At 46.6% G+C, this 21,514-nt stretch overlaps 1 protein-coding gene across 1 annotated transcript in view; it reads left to right on the forward strand.

Moving 5' to 3' along the window:
* Nucleotides 1–9,714: 9,714 nt before the first annotated feature.
* LOC142143209 (G-protein coupled receptor family C group 6 member A-like) overlaps nt 9,715–21,514 on the forward strand; it is a 68,660-nt gene continuing 56,860 nt past the window's right edge. Inside the window, exon 1 of the mRNA XM_075200921.1 lies at nt 9,715–9,848. Coding sequence (XP_075057022.1) covers nt 9,715–9,848 — 134 coding nt within the window. The remainder of the gene's footprint in view (nt 9,849–21,514) is intronic.

The following is a 21,514-nucleotide window of genomic DNA, read 5'->3' on the forward strand; positions in this document are numbered from 1 at the left end:
TTAGCAGCCCACCCTCCACCCTTCACATACACACTTTAGCAGTCTCCCCTCTGTCCTACACACACTTTAGAAGCCCCCCTCCACCCTTCACACACACTAGCAGCCTCACACTTACCATGCTCCTGATGCAGACTCCTCTTTCTCACACATAGGATGGCACCTGTCATGTGACATGTCCCATGTGACCTCTGTACGGAGACTGCAGCCACAGAGGTGAGGGGAGGAGGGAGGGATCCGCAGCCACACTAAGGAAGGTGGCTGGTCCCAGAGGTGGGTCCAGTCTACTAGTACTATGTGCTACACACAAATCAGTTTTGTTTTTTTTTAACTTCTGAAAAGATGCTAGGTGGCTTCCTGAGGCCACCGGGAAAAGTCCCGGCAGGTTACATGTCCAATCTGTCTCCAAGCTTCTCGGGAGAATTGTCTACACTCGCCTCACACACTTTATTACAGCAAACAACCTATCGGATTCCCTTCAGTCAGGCTTTCCCTCTCAACACTCCACATACACTGCACTAACTAAGTGTCACACTCTGCTCCCCGGGTATCTCCACCCGACCCTCAAGGTACTGATTCTCATATTAAACCTTCTTGGTACAGGCTGTCAGCCATGCTTTACATCTGTGATTACTTCACCTGTGGTTTTAGTCAATTCTACTATTGGCCAGTCCTCCTTTATAAGGCTCCTCCTTTCACCTATCCTTTGCTGGTTCTTCAAGTCTACACCTGGCCTGGTTCAGCTGCCTGTTTCCGTTATATCTATTCTGCTCATTTGTTCCGTTCATCTGTGGTATTGCTGTAAACAACGCCCGCTAGCTACTCTGCATACACCGCTGACTGCTGCTACTCTTTCCACATCCCTGTGGTAAGCCGTGGGTCATCGTTGCTGCGTACTCGGAGTTCGCTTATCTCTGCTCACCTGTTCCACTCACCTGTGGTAATAGCTGTGATCAACGCCCGCTAACCTACTCTGAATACACCGCTGACTGCTACTAATTCTTTCCACATACCTGTGGTAAGCCGTGGGTCATCATTTGCTGCATACTCAGTGTTCGCTGATCTCTGTTCATCTGTTCCATCTCATCTGTGGTATCGCTGCGGTCTACGCCCGCTAGCTCTCCTACATGCACCGCTGTCTACTGCTGAATTGGTCCACATTCTTGTGGTAAGCCGTGGCTCATCCTTGCTGTATTTCTGATTCCGCTGATCTCTGCTATCAACACCTGCTAGCTAATCTGCATGGATTGCTGACCATTGCCGACTCGTTCCACATCACGGTGGTGTTTGTATCCCTTCTTCGTTATTGCATACATGGATACAATTTAACGTACATTCTATTTTACTTTTAGTGGTACTCGCTGTTGCTAATGCTCACTATGTATCAGCTTGAACCGTTAACTCCATTGACTGTGTCTATTCTCCTGTATAACAGCCGTGCTCCGCCATCCACAGTATTCTCTGCACTCCAGTGAACTTTATATTTGTATCCCACTTCCTAGGAGCCCTTGCTGTTGTCTACACTCACTATGTATTCTGCTTACATTGTGGAACTCCGTTGATTGGTTCTACCCTTCTGCACACTGCCGTGGTTCATCATCTGCAGTGTATCCTGTACTCCATTGAACCTGCATTCATGTTCCACTTCTAAGTGGTAATAGTTTTATTATCAATCGATACCTGAACTGTATCTCTCTGTATGCTGTTTAGATCTGTTCTCCCATCTGTTACACTGGGAACTTCCCCTGCAGGGTGGGCTGCACTCACTTTGTAGAATTCCCTTCCTCGCACAATAAGACTTTCCTCTAGTCTTCAAACCATCAAGCGTTCTCTGAAAACCCACCTATTCAGAGAAACTTATGATATTCCTCAACCACCATCTCAATCTCCCTAGGTTACCCTATTAAAACCCTACACAGCGAACACAAGGCAACAACCCTCTGACCAGCATTGCTGTGTGACTGATCACACAGCCCACCCAATACTTTTTACCTTTGCATTCTAGCTAAAAATATGCAATATGATGAGACACTTACCCTTGTGTATCAAACTCCCATTGTCCCATAGATTGTAAGAGGGCCTGCTCCTCTTACCTCTATGTCTGAATGTATTACCCAGTATTGTTTTATTACTGTTTGTTCCCAATTGAAAAGCGCTATGGAATTTACTGGTGCTATATAAATACATGTTGTTGATGCTGATACAGTGTAGGTGAAGGTGTATTTCCAATATTGGCCACTTGAGGGTGACAGATGATAAAAAGTGCACTATAATTCCTGTTAAAGTTAATATTGTAATGTCCAACTGACAGATGAAACCGACAAGTAAAGTTCCTCCAGTAATGTATTACGTCTCCCTGTTATAGTATAAGCATATATATGTTGTTCAATATAAATGTTGAAAATTGATGATATTTAATATATTGGCTTTCACTAGGTAGCAAAAATCGGAGGTTATAATAATGTGATAACAATTTTTTAGAATATTTCATATAATAATAGAATCCAATACCAGAGCTGTCTAGATGGTAAAGCAGGTCCAATATAATTTATAAGGAATATACAAGTATAATTATTAATCTGATAGTTAGAATGTGTCAGGCATCTCAAGATGTCAGTGTGCGTTGTGTAACAGGCACAGCACTCTGGTGGTTTTAGTAGAAGAGTGTACCACACGCTTAACCTTTACAATGCACTCTTCGAAAAAAAAAAACATAGAAAGTAATGTGTGCATACAGTATTTGTTCTTCTGGCAACTCTTACACTATGTCCATTCCTACAAATGGGTACCATTTTTTAATCTAACACCTGCAGCTATTTGCAAAGGTGCTGAACTAATATACTAAATTAAGAGGAGCTCATTGAGACAGTTTTACACAGACTCTGCGGGACACAACATGGGGCCTATTTCTCATTTATCAAGATTTTCAGGTGATAAGTAAAAGTAGTATTTCACCCCCAATTTATAAATAAAAAATAAAAATCGCCAGGAAAGCACAGGTGAAAACTGTCCGACTTGTAAGCACAAACCTGGCTTTCTCAAACTGTACATGCGTTGTAGACAAGGATACATCTCAGTCTGCTCTCAGAGACATATGTTCCCCTTCCGCCTTTCCATGGCTAGAGAGGTGGAACAGGGGAAGTCATACCTCCTAATGATTCAGATTTTGGAGGGACATCTTGACTTGCTGACCTCAAAAGGGACAGGAGTTGACATGAAAGAGTTTTACACAAAGTTGCCCATGTGTGGGCAAGGTTTATACATAACAGTGGTGGGTCTTCTTTTGTCATGCTTTCGGGATTCTAAATGGGACATATGGGAGGTAGTGGGTGAGCATAGCAAAGTAAGGGCATGTCTTTCGTGTTATGTTGAGGGGAAAGAAGCCACAGATATGTGTCTACAAGATATATTTGTTGCGGCTATTCCCCCCTGTTGCTAATTCCATGCTGTTGATGACCACGCACTGAGTTCAGACCCTGGGAAATCTCCAGGTTATATACTGTATATGACTGTACTTCCTGTCACGAATGCCCAGCCTGGCTCAGATACAACAATCTGAAACAGCTGGCCGTGACTAGAGTTACCTTGGTCACTTACCAATGAATATACCTTTTCTGCCAACATAAAGGATTTACTCTGGAGTTCTTACACTCACCAAAACCACTTATTAATATCACACACTTAAATCACATACACATGTAGCATGAGCCTTACTTGGCTTTGTAAGCTCTCAAAGTATCACAGTGAATATGCTAGATTAAATGTATTTATTCTGAAAAATGTTTCCAAGACTCAATTACAAAACAGTTAATAACATGACATACAAAATAAGTTGCACAGATAAGTTTCGGAAATAAAATAGGAATTAAAACCAGAGTCGCTAACTTATTAATCTAAGACCTGGCGTGAGAGGAGTACACTTTTAGAGCAATGGCACATTTCTCCTCAGAGAAAATGAACAACATTACCAGGTCAGACAACGGACTTAACTTCTTACACTGCACTCACCCCCACCTTTGGAACTTAGCTCTTTCAATGTTTGGGCAGGTTGATTTCAAGAATGTCAAAGGGCTTTCAAAAATAAGTTATCGATGTCCTAAAATAGGTCTGGAACTTCAAAGAGCAGGACTTCTCACCTCTGCTGTTCTGTCTGATCACACTGTATACACACAATCTCTGTCACTTTCCGTTACTTTCAAAAGACTCTTTCATAGGTCACACTGATGTTATTCAGCAAAGCACACTTTAGAAATGTTACATACAAAATACACAATGTCATACATGAAAATTTAAGGAAAAAAACAATCAGTTGTTAGACATAATACATAATCATCACAGTGCCGCTAAGAGCTCATTTGCAGCCCGGGCTCTTAGCAGCTGGTACAGTGTTGTCTATGAGAGGTTTAGAACAGGTGAATAGATGCCATGATTGGATCTAGGTGAATAATACAGAGGGTGAATGATGAATGTGTGGGGGTGTTTATTTTTCAAATACATTTTCTTTTAGACCCATGTTTTATTGACAATTTGCCCTGATGCACTACAGGTCCCTGCGGGCCCTGAGTGACAGGACCTGCTGGCACTGGTGGTTCCCCATGAGCCAGCATGATTTGACACCCATGGGTATGCTTTATGTCTTCCTGACTTTTCTAGTACCAGCCTGGCAGACTAGGGCTGGTTAAGCTCTTGGGGGCAGGGGGCTGTGGGGGGAATGCTGATTTAAAAAAACAAAAAAGTATTTATTTATTTATCGGCCTTATGGAGCTGCTGTCACTAATAGGCTAAAAGCGTATAAGATGCTGGTAATGTAGGATAGGCTTTAATTGTATCTTGCAAAAGGTGAGCAATTTGCATATTAATCTGAATTGCAAGTATATTTAGTAGATGCAATTGATGCTTACGCTGTAACATATTTTGAAGTGCAGCCTTCTCACACACTGTGTTCTTTTTCTTTGAACACTTTTCCTCTAGTGATCATGGTTACTCACCCCTCGTCTGCAGGAATGACATCCCTTGGGCTATAGCACATTCTTGCTCTGCTCTCTCTGCCCCTCCTAGGTTTCTAAGAATTTGCGCAGGCTCTGACACCCACTCTGTTCGGTGCACTCTCAGCCCTGCTTGGTAGATCTTACACTCTCAATAGTGTCCACTTGCAGCCTCTTTATTCACACTTTTGGCTATAACATCATCTCTGGTGTCCTCTCTGCCTCTCTGTCACATTAAGTACTGCTACATTGCGTCTTGCAGGAACCCTTTCCAGAGTCTTTTAACATGCTCTCCTCTCTTTAGACATTGGGACTCTATATAGAAGATCCTCACTGCTGCCACTATTAATTGACGGCACACTGCTTTGGCAGCAAACCCCCTTCTTACTTCTTTATTGGAGTTCCCACTTTTTTCAGGGGCTCTTCTTTATTATTATTGGGACTCCTCCCCTTCTTATATCTGTCCCCTCTAAATATGCCAAACATAACATTTGAATCAACCACACTAAGTATATCAAATCCTATAGAATATATTGTAATAGTTATCCACCTAACATTAGAGATGCTCAGGCTTGGTTCCTCGGGAACCGAACACACCCAAACTTAGGGGATCCGAGTACCGAGCCGACTTTCACACTTTTTCGGAATCGAAAACGAGGCAAAACGTCATTGTTAAATCGTCAGATCTCCGATCTCGAATCTCCCGAGTTTTGGAATTTATAAATACCACCCTCCACGGTGTTCTAGCGCCATTTGAGAGAGGGATACAGAAGGGGTAGTACAGAGTGTAGAGCAGTTGGGCAGGCAAAGTTATAGAATTGAAAGAGGAGGGTGGTTGCAGTTTTCAGTGTTCAAGTAATCAGTGACATTCAGAAAAGCTCCATTGCTCCATTGCTAATTCTCAATGCAGAAAAATACAAATAATAGTGCTTACAGGGTTGATGCAATTCTGCAGTCCATTTCTACTGTGTTATATAGGTAACACAGAAAAAGTAGAACTGCATTTGTAATTCACATTGCAGAAAAATATAAATACTAGTGCTGTCGGGGTTGGTATAATTCTGCACTCAAATTGTACTGTGCGATATATGTAACACCCCCCTAGTGGTGTTCTAGTAAAACCCTGCACTTCAGTGAATACAGGGGGGGTCAGCTATAGGGTAAGCTAGAAGTTTATAAAAAGTTACATAAACTGGTTACCATGGTGATAACCCAGCCCAGCCTGTGAGACTGAGTGAGAGGAAGGAGGGGCTGTCATTAAGGTGGGATAGGAATAGAGAGGGAGAGAGACAGAGACTGGGAGAGACAGAGGAGAGACAGAGGAGAGGAGAGATGTAGCTGGGGACATGGGGTGGAAGCTCCCAGGCTCCCCCAGCATTGCCTGGCTGTCTGAGCATGGTGACTGAGCCAGGGCAAGGAATGTGTGCCCTGGATGAGGGGGAGAACTCCATGCCACTATAGATAAACCAAGAGAGAGGGGGACACATCGCATGGAAAAGGCCCTGGAGTGAGGGCTGCTACAAGAGGCCTGGTAGCTGTAGTGTCAGATCCTGAGGCTGAGAGTACACAGAGAGACGTGTCAGAGCACAGGAGACATCATCCCCGCAGAGGAGGGATGAGCTGCAGTTGAGAGGTACACAGAGTGTGTCAGAGCAGCATGGAGAGAAGCTGCCTGCCTATTAGCATCCATGTGAGTGCCCTTGCAGAGGAGGGTGATCTGCAGTGAGAATGGAGTGCAAGAGACATGTAAATTATGTTATTTAACATCTGGAGAACATTAAGAACTGTGCTGGAGACAGTGAGGAGCTGTATATATTTTTCTTTATTGCTGCAACCATTATGATTATCGTGCTGGAGGAAGAGGAGTGTAAATAAAGAGTTGGGTTTATCATAGAGATGGTCTGGCGCCCAAATTATTGTGACTTCTACTACACTGCACCAAAGTGACATCCCCTGTGTCCCACTAACTGCAAAGAAACACCTGCATGTGCAGGGACCCCCTGATCATTTACACCCATGCCCATCAGCTAGCCAGGGCTTGAGAAGGAGGTGCACTGTGTACCCTTTGCACACCATACTACACACAGTGACAGGGGGTTACATATCGGCGCCCAACGTGGGGATCAAGCACAACAGATGGAGCAAGTGCTTGCAGGACACAGGGACTGAGTGCAGTGTGCCCAGATGGAGCAACACCCTTGGGACACCATGTCTGACTGTCTCTAGGTGCCCAGGAGACCAAGGGTAATGATGAGAAGGTGAAGCAAGTTGTTTGCTGAGTAATTCTGTCCGGGACAGTAGATGGAGCAGCAGTGTGCTTGTTGCTGATACTTGTAGTGCCACTTAACCCAGCTGAGTGGGAAGCAAAAGAAGAAAAGGTTCAACGTGTGAGGTGTAGTTACAATGCAGTCTGTATATTGCCTTTTTCTGAGGATTTGGGGGAGCAAAGAGAGGCAGACTGTGGAATGTGACATCTGTATATTGCCCTTCCGGAGGATTAGGGGGAGCAAAGAGAGGCAGATCATTCACATTGGAGAGAAAGGGGGGAAGGCAACCCTGCTTTTCAAATGTCACCCCTGCATATATTGCTGATATGTGACTTGGGGGAGATGTATTTGTTGGGAGGGGCCCACGAGAGCCACCTGTCTCTTTTTGACCCAGGAGGGGGGAGACATGGGCAGGCACGGGCAGGTGCTACATTGCTTTGGCATAAAGCCACATTTGAATGTACATTGAAAGAAAACAGGACATCTGTGACTCACATGTTTACATCCATTGGAGGTGTTGTGGGGTATGCAATGTGAAATGTGCTTTATATTCATACTGTAATTGTATTGCTATGCTGTATTCACTTTACATTGTGATATTTCATGCAATAGTGATGTAGAAAAGTTTACATGTGTGTGTTCATATGTGAGTTAGGTGTAAGTGAGATTAGCTAGGCAGCCCCACTAGGTGTAGTTTAGGGTGCCCAGCTAATCGGGGGAGTATGTAACACCCCCCTAGTGGTGTTCTAGTAAAACCCTGCACTTCAGTGAATACAGGAGGGGTCATCTAGAGGGTAAGCTAGAAGTTTATAAAAAGTTACATAAACTGGTTACCATGGTGATAACCCAACCCAGCCTGTGAGACTGAGTGAGAGGAAGGAGGGGCTGTCATTAAGGTGGGATAGGAATAGAGAGGGAGAGAGACAGAGACTGGGAGAGACAGAGGAGAGACAGAGGAGAGACAGAGGAGAGGAGAGATGTAGCTGGGGACATGGGGTGGAAGCTCCCAGGCTCCCCCAGCATTGCCTGGCTGTCTGAGCATGGTGACTGAGCCAGGACAAGGAATGTATGCCCTGGATGAGGGGGAGAACTCCATGCCACTATAGATAACCCAAGAGAGAGGGGGACACGTCGCATGGAAAAGGCCCTGGAGTGAGGGCTGCTACAAGAGGCCTGGTAGCTGTAGTGTCAGATCCTGAGGCTGAGAGTACACAGAGAGACGTGTCAGAGCACAGGAAACATCATCCCCGCAGAGGAGGGATGAGCTGCAGTTGAGAGGTACACAGAGTGTGTCAGAGCAGCATGGAGAGAAGCTGCCTGCCTATTAGCATCCATGTGAGTGCCCTTGCAGAGGAGGGTGATCTGCAGTGAGTATGGAGTGCAAGAGACATGTAAATTATGTTATTTAACATCTGGAGAACATTAAGAATTGTGCTGGAGACAGTGAGGAGCTGTATATATTTTTCTTTATTGCTGCAACCATTATGATTATCGTGCTGGAGGAAGAGGAGTGTAAATAAAGAGTTGGGTTTATCATAGAGATGGTCTGGCGCCCAAATTATTGTGACTTCTATTACACTGCACCAAAGTGACATCCCCTGTGTCCCACTAACTACAAAGAAACACCTGCATGTGCATGGACCCCCTGATCATTTACACCCATGCCCATCAGCTAGCCAGGGCTTGAGAAGGAGGTGCACTGTGTACCCTTTGCACACCATACTACTGTTACGAGCCGCCGCGGCTCGCTTCCTGGTTCCTCTAGCGTCCCGGCCGTCACCTTGACGAATGGGACGTCATTTCCAGTTCCTGGTCGGCCGTTGCCAAGGCAACAGTCTGACGCTCCTGATCTGGCGCTGCGTCCCGGCGGTACTAGTGGCTGGGCGCATGCGTGCAATTTAACACAGCCTGTGGGCTAATTAATGTAATTAATATTGGGGCTGTGTGACGCTCAGAGCTAGGCTCTGATTGGTGGCTTGTGGTATTTAGGGCAGTGAGGTCTGCAGCCTCACTGTCGGTTATAGCGTTCTGCCCTCAGTCCTGCTGTCTGCTTGTTCTATCTGTTTGGTTATTGTTACCTTGGATTTACTACCCGTGTTTTGACCCCTGCTTGTTCCTGGATCTGAGAACCTTCTCTTCTGACCTTGACCTTTTTGCCTGGATTCCGGATTTTGCTTCTTTGCCTGTGTGTCTGACCCTTCGCTTGTCCCTGGATTTTGTATCTGTGCTTGTGACCTTTGACCTTGGATACCTCTTCACTACAGCCCGCCAATCACTCCACTCCTGGGTACTCCTTTAAGTCAGTATACGTTACTCGACCCTCGGTCGGCCCGCAGTCAAGTCTGTCCCCACCACTAGGGGCTCCAGCGAACACCGGGCCTTCAGAGTAGTCCCCGAATTTCACTGTACTGGCTTGGGAGTTCCTAACATTATAACCGGCCAAGGAAGATTGGTATTATTCGGCCATGGACGACGACGAGTCAAACCTATCTCCAGCTCAGATCTTGGCAAATCAGATACAGGCGATTTCTCAAGTGGTGCAGAATTTAGCCCAGCGCATGGCAGCCCAAGAAGGGGTTTCCAGAGACCTGCAGCTCTAGCAAGTTCCCACTGGTGACACACCGGAGCCTAAAATGAACTTGCCTGACCGATTTTCTGGAAGCAGGGCAGCCTTCCGTAACTTCAAACAGAGCTACAAGCTGTACATCCGCCTGAAACCACGTTCCTCTGGTTCTGAAAAACAAAGGGTAGGGATCACCATCTCTTTACTCCAGGGTGACCCTCAGTCTTGGGCCTTCTCCTTGCCTTCAACCAGCCCAGCCTTGCAGTCCGTGGATGCCTTTTTCCAAGCTTTGGGTTTATTGTACGATGACCCAGACAGGGTAGCCTCAGCTGAGTCGCACCTCCGAGCGTTGAGGCAAGGACGTCGCTCTGCAGAGGAATATTGCGCGGAATTCCGGCGATTGTCCGTTGATAGTGCCTGGAACGATCCAGCATTGCGAAGTCAATTTCGCTTGGGACTTACCGAGCAGATTAAGGACTCCTTAGTCCAGTATCCGGTATCAGAGTCACTGGAGGAGTTGATGCAACTCGTTATTAAAATTGATCGGCGGATCAGAGAAAGGAAGACTGAACGGAAATCATCTGTACCTATTGATATATCCTTCAGCTCCTGTGCCACTCTGCCCGACTCTCCTGAACCCATGCAGGTGGGTGCTTACCGCTTACCTCTAGATGAACGTTCCAGGAGACGCTCACTAGGTCTCTGTATGTATTGTGGTCAACCTGGCCACTTAGTACGTCTGTGTCCCAATAAGCCGGGAAACTCCAAAGCCTAAGTGCAGGTGAAGAGGTGTGCTTAGGTCTTCAGATTATCTCTTCAGAGAATTCCTTGTTAGTGCCTGGACGATTGGCCTTCCGTGGTAAATCCATGGATCTGTCAGAATTTATGGATAGTGGTGCGGCTGGCAACTTCCTGGACATAAATTTGGCTCGTGACCTCAACATTCCGGATATCAAGCTAGAATCAAGCATTTCCACCTGTGGGTTGGATGGTAACCCCTTGCCCGGGGGAAGAATTCTTGCCAGGACTCCAATGGTTCGGTTGTCTGTAGGAGCCCTCCATATCGAGGAACTCTCCTTTTACTTAATTACCTGTCCCTCTGCTCCATTGATTCTGGGGTATCCTTGGCTTTGCAGTCATAACCCCCTTATTGACTGGAAAACAGGGGAGATTGTCCGTTGGAGTCCCGGGTGCTCTACGTCCTGCTTGACCCTGCCTCTTAGAGTTATACAGCCTAGCCCAGAATTGTTGCCGGTACCCTACCAGGACTTCAGTGATGTTTTTTGCAAGAAGAAAGCTGATTCACTTCCACCACACTGGGAATACGACTGCGCAATTGAATTGGTACCCGGTTCTAAGTTGCCCAAAGGGCGTTTATATTCACTATTCCTTTCTGAAACACAGGCCATGGAACTATACGTACAAGAAAACCTGAAGAAAGGGTTCATCCGCCCTTCTAAGTCTCCGGTAGGCGCAGGTTGTTTTTTCGTTTCCAAAAAAGATGGCAGCCTGAGGCCTTGCATCGATTTCCGTGGACTGAATAACATCACGATTAAGAACATGTATCCTTTACCCTTGATCTCTGTCCTGTTCGATCAACTGAAAGCAGCTACTGTATTCTCTAAGACTGACCTCCGAGGGGCCTACAACCTTATCCGAATAAAGAAGGGGGATGAGTGGAAGACTGCCTTTAATACCCACTCGGGACATTACGAATATCTTGTAATGCCATTCGGTTTGTGCAACGCTACGGCAGTCTTTCAGGACCTGATTAACGATGTATTACGTGAGTTCTTGGGAAAAACAGTTGTTGTTTATTTGGATGACATCCTAATTTATTCTGAATCTTTATCTCAGCATCGTCAGCACGTCCGCCAGGTGTTATTAAGATTATGAGAACATCATCTGTACGCAAAATGGGAGAAATGCGAATTTGAGGTGTCCTCAGTGGCATTCCTGGGTTATATCATCTCCTCATCAGGATTCGCTATGGATCCCGCCAAGGTGCAGGCAATTCAAGATTGGGTCCTACCTACTAACTTGAAGGCGATCCAAAGATTCCTTGGCTTTGCCAATTATTACCGAAGGTTTATTGGCTCATTCTCCTCGTTAGTGGCTCCAATCACTGCCCTCACTCGAAAAGGAGCTAACCCAGCGGAGTGGTCCGCAGAAGCACTGGCAAGTTTCTCAGCTCTCAAAGCTGCCTTCATTTCCGCTCCAGTCCTTAGACACCCCGACCCAGGACTTCCGTTTATTGTGGAGGTGGACGCTTCGGATGTCGGTGCTGGTGCCATTCTCTCTCAGAAAGACCCACAGAGTAAAAAGTTACATCCTTGTGCATTTTTCTCGAGAAAGTTTCTGCCTGCGGAATGTAATTATGACGGCCGGAAACCGTGAATTATTGGCCATTAAGTTGGCATTGGAGGAATGGCGACATTGGTTGGAGGGAGCTGCACATACCATTACTATCTTCACAGGCCATTAAAACCTCCAATATATTCAGACCGCAAAAACTCTGAATCCCAGGCAGGCTCGCTGGGCCCTATTCTTCACCAGATTTAGGTTCATCATCACTTTTCGTCCAGGTTCAAAAAATATTAAGGCTGATTCTTTGTCCCGAAGTTTTTTGGCCCATCATCCTCAGTCTCCTGACTCGCAGTCTATTATTCTTTCAACTTCAATTAATCTCGGACTCACCCAGGATCTGGGACCCACTATCCAACACTTCCAGAAAATTGCTCCAGTTCAGACACCTCTCAACAAGTTATTTGTCCCGGTTTATCTAAGAAAACCTGTCCTCATAGAGTGTCACAACAACCGCTCTGCTGGTCATCCGGGAATTTGTAGGACTATCGAAATTCTTTCTCGCTGGCTTTGGTGGCCCAACTTATCGGATGATGTGGAGGCTTACGTCCGTGCCTGTCCTGAGTGTGCCAGAAATAAATCTGCTAGAAACCGCCCTTCTGGTCTACTGCTACCCTTGCCTGCTCCAAGCAGGCCTTGGTCCCATCTTTCGATGGATTTTATTGTTGACCTTCCAGTATCTGCAGGCCATAACACCATTTGGGTAGTCGTGGACCGATTCAGTAAGATGACACATTTTATATCCTTACCCAAACTACCGGATGCCAGGACCTTAGCTACCTTGTTTCTGACCCATATCTTTCGTCTCCACAGTCTTCCTGAAGACATCGTCTCGGACCAAGGATCTCAGTTTATTGCACGATTTTGGAGATCTTTTTGTAAGTCCATTGGGATCAGTATCAGTCTGTCCTCAGCGTATCACCCTCAGTCGAATGGACAGATGGAAAGAACCAACCAGTCCTTGGAACAGTTTTTACGCATCTATGTTTCAAAATTTCACGATAACTGGTCCTCTCTCTTGCCCTGGGCGGAGTTCGCTCACAACAATTCCTGCCATTCCACAATACACACATCCCCGTTCTTCTGCAACCTCGGATTTCATCCGAAGTCCAACTCTTTCTCTACTGCTGTTCCCAGTGGGGAATCTGGAACACCTGCTTTTACGGCCAGGTTGAGATCTGTCTGTAAAAAGGTGCACTCTGCGCTGGGTAAAGCCTCTCAAAAATCCAAGGCTTTCGCTGACCGCCATCGTGTGCCATGTTCTCTGAAAGTGGGAGATCGGGTTTGGTTGTCCACACGGAACATCAAGTTGAGGCAACCTTGCAAGAAACTGGGGCCCCGATACATTGGACCATTTTCAATTGAGAAAAAGGTAAATCCAGTGGTTTTCAGGCTGAAACTCCCACCTTCTTTAAAAATACCCTCGACATTCCATTGTTCGCTTCTGAAGAAAGTCGCTGCGCCCAGCAGATTCAGTCAGCCTCCCTCTAGCAGGCCTCGGCCTTTGGATGTGAATGGAGACCAGGAATATGTCATTGAAAGAATCCTTGACTCAAGGAGGGTCCAAGGCCAAGTTCAGTTCCTGGTGCACTTGAAGGGTTATGGCCCTGAGGAGAGATGCTGGATACCGCGGAGGCGTCTCCATGCTGGGAGACTCATTAAAGAATTTTTCAGGAAATTTCCCACTAAACCTGGGTGTCGGGGTTCCTTAACCCCTTCTCAAGGGGGGGTACTGTTACAAGCTACGTTGCTTATTGTCATTGCTGAAATACAAATAATAGTCCTTGCAGGCTTTTCTTCTGAATTTGCACCAAAAAGTGTACGGTGTTATATACACCCAAAGACAAGAGCTCAATTTCTCCATTGCTAATTGTCATTGCTGAAATACAAATTCTAGTCCTTGCAGGCTTTTCTTCTGAATTTACACCAAAAAGTGTACGGTGTTATAGACAACCAAAGAGAAGAAACAGAAAAACAGATTGCGCATAAGATGTCCTTGATATAGAGAGATACAGTATGATAATAAGACCAAAATAATGATGGATATAAATTAATATTTACTAAGTATACAGATGGTTAAAACAATTTAATACATGTACCAATATAACACATGATCCAGTGCACAGGTGTCACTCACCGGACCGTGAGTGCCTCTTCCCGGACATTTAGGAACCGTGGCCGTCCTCCATCCTGAGGGTCTGCGCATGCGCAGTCCTTTCCTATACTTCAGTGTATGTCCCTTTAACTCAATTGGCAGATCAGGCAACACTCCCTATATTAAGCACCTGTGGTCAACACCACGTTGCCTGATCTTGGAGTCTCATTCCTCATGAGTCTCTGAAGGTGTTCCTGTGTTTCCTCGTGTATTCAGCGCTGCTGATTCCTGTGGTTTCCAAACCACTTCTACCTCTGTGGTTTCCAAACCACTTCTACTCTGTGGTTCCATACCACTTCTACAACCATCTGTATCATCGTGACTGTGAGCTGATTCCTATCCGCTGCCTCCGTGCACTACAGTCTCCTATACCACTTCAACGTTATTATATTCCATAGTGACTGTTTGCTGATTCCTATCCGCTGCCTCCATGCACTACAGTCTCCTATACCACTTCAACGCTATTATATTCCATAGTGACTGTTTGCTGATTCCTATCCGCTGCCTCCGTGCACTACAGCCTTCTCTCCTTATCCACTCACCTGTTCATCATCGTGACTGTGAGCTGATTCCTATCCGCTGCCTCCGTGCACTACAGTCTCCAGCTGGCAACTCGCCTGTGTTCATCATCGTGACTGCTAGCTGATTCCTATCCGCTGCTTCTGTGCACGTCAGCCTCATCTCATCTCTCCCGTGGGTCCGCAGAGTCCTGCTGCCGCTGCCAGCGCTATCGTCCATCTACTGCTGATCCGCTCTCCACGCCTTCCTGTTTCCCGCTGGTCTCTACCCTCCTGTCAGCATTGGATTCGTATCTCATCAGCTACTCCTCTGCTAGATCATCTCCATTCTCCTGGGTGCTCCATGAGTCCAGTTCCATGTGTTACTGATTCCTGTGGATTCGTGTCCCTGTTGGTCTACTTACCTGTGCGCTGCACCTACTAGACCCCTGCCTCTTACATCCAGGGACTTCTCATCCTGTCGGCCTCCTGCCGCCCAGGTATCACTGCACTCCTATCTGACTGCCTTCTGAACCACGGTATGCATACTTCTCATTGACTGTGCTGGTGTATTGCATATGTTGCTGGACTGTGTACGTTCTCCTCTGGAGTCTGCAACCCGCTGAGTCTTTTGCCATCATTGACTGTGTTACCTTGTGCTGGATTACTTCAGAGACTTCCTACATTTGCAGACCTGTTCAGTCATTTATATATATTGTGCATATTACTGTGGATCGTGTTTAATGTGCCCGTGTACATCCTGTGTTGCAGTTCCTCCCCGTACACCTCCTCACATATATATTCAGTGGTAAAACTTGCTGAAGGCAGACCACTGATTCCTGTTCCGGTATCACCTGTTCCATTCCTCTCACATAGCAGTGGTACAACTTGCTACCGCAGACCACTGACTTCCCGGATACCTCCACTTGGATTCCATTCCTTCACTCAGACAGCGGTACCACTTGCTATCCGCAGACCGCTGACTCTCATCACCTCCTCGTTTCTGTTGGACATTCCTCCTCACTATAGCAGTGGTACAACTTGCTATCGCAGACCACTGACTACCTCCACTTGCCCTTGTCCATACAGTTCCTCGTGTATTATTACCTCCATATTACCAGTGCTGCTAGTCATAGACTTTCCTGAGCATCTCATCATCTACTATTACCTGTTCCGTGATCACCCTGCTACCAGACCACACTATTACCATCTACATTGCTCTGGTAAGCTTATCACCTGGTGATTCCTGGGTAAAGACTCCTAGTGCCCGTGACAGTAAGATCAGGCCATGACAGACCCAGATACGGAACCTACCGCCAAAGAGATGCTGCAGCATCTGGTCAGCCGTGTGGAGCAACAGGATGCCCGCCAACAGCTGTTACTTCAGTGTTATCAGTCATTAACCTCCCAAGGAACATCTGGACAGACTGTTACAGCTACTCCCGAGGCTCCTGTGCTTTCCTCCGTTTCCCCAGTGCCATCCCAGGTGTCTACAGCTTCCACGCTTCACCTGCCTACTCCGTCAAAGTACGATGGAGACCCCAAAACTTGTAGGGGTTTCCTTAACCAATGTTCAGTCCATTTTGAGCTCCAACCTCAAAATTTTTCTACCCATCGTTCCAGAGTGGCCTATCTTATCTCTTTGTTTTCAGGACAAGCCCTGGCTTGGGCCTCCCCTCTGTGGGAGAGAAATGATCCTATATTGCAAGATAGTGCCAAATTCATTTCTACATTTCGAAGTTTGTTCGATGAACCAGGTCGTGTGACCTCCGCTGCTTCCAGCATCCTCCGCCTGCGACAAGGACCTCATACAGTAGGCCAGTACGTCATTCAATTTAGGATCTTAGCCTCTGAACTTCAGTGGAATACTGAAGCCCTAGTTGCTGCCTTCTGGCAGGGGCTCTCCGATAAAATTAAAGATGCACTGACTACTCAAGAGCTTCCTTCGTCACTTGAAGATTTGATCTCTCTATGCCATCGTGTTGATATGAGATTTCGTGAAAGGGAGGCTGAGAAAACGACTTCTGCTAAAGCACCTCTTCGTTCTAACCCTCAATTTCGTCCAGTTTCACCCTCTGTGATTCCCATGGAGATAGGACGTTCCAAATTATCTTCCGAGGAGAGGAAACGAAGAGTAAAGAATAGACTCTGTATCTATTGTGCTGATTCCACTCATATTCTCAGCTCCTGCCCTAAGAGATCGGGAAATGCCAGGCCCTAACTAGTTCCGGAGAGGTGAAGTTAGGGTCCCTGGAGTCCTCTCCATCTTCCATGAAATCTAAAGTCTGCGCTTTTGATGTTACGATTTCCTCTGCTACCAAAACCTTTGAGTCACAGGCATTAATTGATTCCGGAGCAGCAGGAAATTTTATTTCCAAATCATTAGTAAATCAATGGTCTCTACCAGTGATTACCTTAAAAACACCCATTACTGTGACGGCTATAGATGGATCACGTCTCATCAACGGTCTCATCACTCAGAGTACGTCTCCAGTAACACTTCAGATTGGTGCTGTCACTCACCGGACCGTGAGTGCCTCTTCCCGGACATTTAGGAACCGTGGCCGTCCTCCATCCTGAGGGTCTGCGCATGCGCAGCCCTTTCCTATACTTCAGTGTATGTCCCTTTAACTTAATTGGCAGATCAGGCAACACTCCCTATATTAAGCACCTGTGGTCAACACCACGTTGCCTGATCTTGGAGTCTCATTACCTATGAGTCTCTGAAGGTGTTCCTGTATTCCTCGTGTTTTCAGCGCTGCTGATTCCTGTGGTTTCCAAACCACTTCTACCTCTGTGGTTTCCAAACCACTTCTACTACTGTGGTTCCCATACCGCTTCTACCATCATCTGTATCATCGTGACTGTTAGCTGATTCCTATCCGCTGCCTCCGTGCACTACAGTCTTCCAAACCACTTCAACGCTTTTACTGTATCATCGTGACTGTTTGCTGATTCCTATCCGCTGCCTCCGTGCACTACAGTCTTCCTAACCACTTCAACGCTATTACTTATCATTGTGACTGTTTGCTGATTCCTATCCGCTGCCTCCGTGCACTTCAGTCCTCTAATCCACATCATCGTTATTATATTTCACTGTGACTGTTTGCTGGTTCCTACCCGCTGCCTCTGTGCACTCCAACCGTTACTTTACATCCACTCACCTGTTCCTCATCAAGTCCGTGAGCTGATTCCTATCCGCTGCATCCGTGCACTACAAGCCTTCAGCCTGCAACTCGCCTGTGTTCATTATCGTGACTGTTAGCTGTTGTCTATCCGCTGCTTCCGTGCACTACAGCCTCCAGCCTACAACTCGCCTGTGTTCATCATCGGGATTGTTAGCTGATGTCTACCCGCTGCTTCCGTGCACTACAGCCTCCAGCCTACAACTCGCCTGTGTTCATCATCGTGACAAGTTAGCTGATTCCTATCCGCTGCTCCTGTGCACTTCAGTCTCTTCTCAGCTCTCCTGTGTTTCCTCGAGACTGCTGCTCTCCTTGCCATTGGCTACCCTCCGTGATCAACAGCTCCTGGTCTACTCTGCTCTCCCGTGTTCCAGCGCTACTGACAACTATTGGTTGCTACTGGTTACCTCCGTGTACCGCAGAGTCCTGCTGCTGCTGACCGCGCTATCACCCATCTACTGCTGATCCGCTCTCCACGCCTTCACGTGTTCCGCAGGTCTACCCTCCTGTCAGCATTGGAGTTATATCTCATCAACTACTACTCTGCTGGATCATCTCCACTCTCCTGGGTCCTCCTTGAGTCCAGTTCCACGTGTTACTGATTCCTGTGGATTCGTGTCCCTGTTGGTCTACTTATCTGTGCGCTGCACCTACTGACCGCTGCCTCAGCTATCCTGGGACTTCTCATCCAGCCGGCCTCCTGCCGCTCAGGTATCCCTGCACTCCTATCTGACTGCCTGCTTCTGAACCACGGTATGCATACTTCTCATTGACTGTGCTGGTGTATTGCATATCTTGCTGGACTGTGTTGGTTCTCCTCTGGAGTCTGCTATCCGCTGAGTCTATTGCCATCATTGACTGTGTTAACTTGTGCTGGACTACTTCAAGAGACTTTCTATTTTTGCAGACCTGTTCAGTCATTTATATATATTGTGCATGTTACTGTGGATCGTATATAAGGTGCCTGTGTATATCCTGTGTTGCAGTCTCTCCCCGTGCACCTCCTCACATATATATTCAGTGGTACAACTTGCTGGTGACAGACCACTGATCCCTGTTTCCAGTATCACCTGTTCCAGTATCCTCTCACATAGCAGTGGTACAACTTGCTATCGCAGACCACTGACTCCCCGGATACCTCCACTTGGATTCCACTCCTTCACTCAGACAGCGGTACCACTTGCTATCCGCAGACCGCTGACTCTCATCACCTCCTAGTTTCTGTTGGACATTCCTCCTCACTATAGCAGTGGTACAACTTGCTACCGCAGACCACTGACTACCTTCACGTGTCCTTGTCCTACAGTTCCTAGTGTACTATTACCTCCATATTACCAGTGCTGCTAGTCATAGACTTTCCTGTGTATCTCATCATCTGCTACTTCCTGGTCCGTGATCACCCAGCTACCAGAGTACCCTATTACCATCTATATTGCTCTGGTAAGCCTACCACCTGGTGATCCCTGTGTAAAGACTCCTAGTGCCCGTGACAGTAAGATCAGGCCATGACAGACCCAGATACGGAACCTACAGCTAAAGAGATGCTGCAGCATCTGGTCAGCCGTGTGGAGCAACAGGATGCCCGCCAACAGCTGTTACTTCAGTGTTATCAATCGTTAACCTCCCAAGGAACATCTGGACAGACAGTGACAGCTACTACTGAGGCTCCTGTGCTTTCCTCCGTCTCCCCAGTGCCATCCCAGGTGTCTACAGCTTCTACGCTTCACCTGCCTACTCCGTCAAAGTACGATGGGGACCCCAAAACTTGTAGGGGTTTCCTTAACCAATGTTCAGTCCATTTTGAGCTCCAACCTCAAAATTTTTCTACCCATCGTTCCAGAGTGGCCTATCTTATCTCTTTGTTTTCTGGACAAGCCCTGGCTTGGGCCTCCCCTCTGTGGGAAAGAAACGACCCAATATTGCAAGATAGTGCCAAATTCATTGCTACATTCCGAAGTGTGTTCGATGAACCAGGTCGTGTGACCTCCGCTGCTTCCAGCATCCTCCGTCTGCGACAAGGATCTCATACAGTAGGACAGTACGTCATTCAATTTAGGATCTTAGCCTCTGAACTTCAGTGGAACACTGAAGCACTAGTTGCCGCCTTCTGGCAGGGGCTCTCCGATAAAATTAAAGATGCACTGACTACCCAGGAGCTTCCTTCGTCACTTGAAGATCTGATCTCTCTTTGCCATCGTGTTGATATGAGATTTCGTGAAAGAGAGGCTGAGAAAACAACTTCTGCTAAAGCACCTCTTCGTTCTAACCCTCAATTTCGTCCAGTTTCACCCTCTGTGATACCCATGGAGATAGGACGTTCCAAATTATCTTCAGAGGAGAGGAAACGAAGAGTAAAGAATAGACTCTGTATCTATTGTGCTGATTCCACTCATATGCTCAGCTCTTGCCCTAAGAGATCGGGAAATGCCAGGCCCTAACTAGTTCTGGAGAGGTGAAGTTAGGGTCCCTGGAGTCCTCTCCATCTTCCATGAAATCTAAAGTCTGCGCTGTGAAGATACCGGGTTTATCTGGCCCAGTGCTACCCAGTACCTTCTAGGATTCGTATGGTCACTCAGGCAAAATGCAGTTATAAAAATACAACAGTATATTTATTGTCATACAAATCACACTACAATATTATGTACACACAGTAAATAAATGCCAGGCTGATTTACCACATCATCTGTCCCTTACCCCAATAACTTAAGGAGATATAGTCACCTGCTGTCCAGACTTCATGACCCATGGATCCCTCTCAGCTGCATATATAGACTTGAGTTAGAAAACGACAATTCAAAACTCCATCTTGCACCTTCCTGAATGAAATCCAAGCATGAACACCCCTCCCCCCTGGAGTTGTTCCTTATATATCACAGGTCTAATTTCCACAGTCTTTCCCCTCCCTGGACAAACCCCTGCATCTATTCTACTTCCCCATTGGCCAGTGCAGGACTAGGGGGTTTGGACAGGGCAGTGGAGATGAGATGTCCTTTCACAGAAGCCCCCTGCTGGGATGCAGACAGAACGTCTGGACTAGTCCTAAGGAGAACAATTGATGCTTAATTGGCTTCCCCTACTTCCAAGGATAAGGTAGCAGTGAGCCCCTCCTAAAATTAACCCCTTACACTACTTTGTGATGTCACAGGGTCCCCAGCTGTTCCATGCTTCCTGTAGAGGAAGGAGGGGGGAGAATGAATGCAGCTCAAGCCCTCTCACCTGTATCCTAGACACCACCTGATCTTTACCCATAACCCTCCTGGCTTCAGTTTAAGGACAATGAATAACATTACTTCAAGTCATCAATATATAATACAAAATATACATATTTAAATTGAATTACAATGTCCCCTTAACCACATGTAATTGGACAATGCAGTTGTAGTCTGATGAGCTGGGGAAACAAAAGAAGGGCTATACAAAGTATTTGCTATAATTCACATATCATACTCGTTTTGTCACATGCGCCTTTGACGTTACGATTTCCTGTGCTACCAAAACCTT

The sequence above is a fragment of the Mixophyes fleayi genome, chromosome 3 (genome assembly GCF_038048845.1).
Source record: "Mixophyes fleayi isolate aMixFle1 chromosome 3, aMixFle1.hap1, whole genome shotgun sequence".
Classification (NCBI taxonomy): Eukaryota; Metazoa; Chordata; class Amphibia; order Anura; family Limnodynastidae; genus Mixophyes; species Mixophyes fleayi.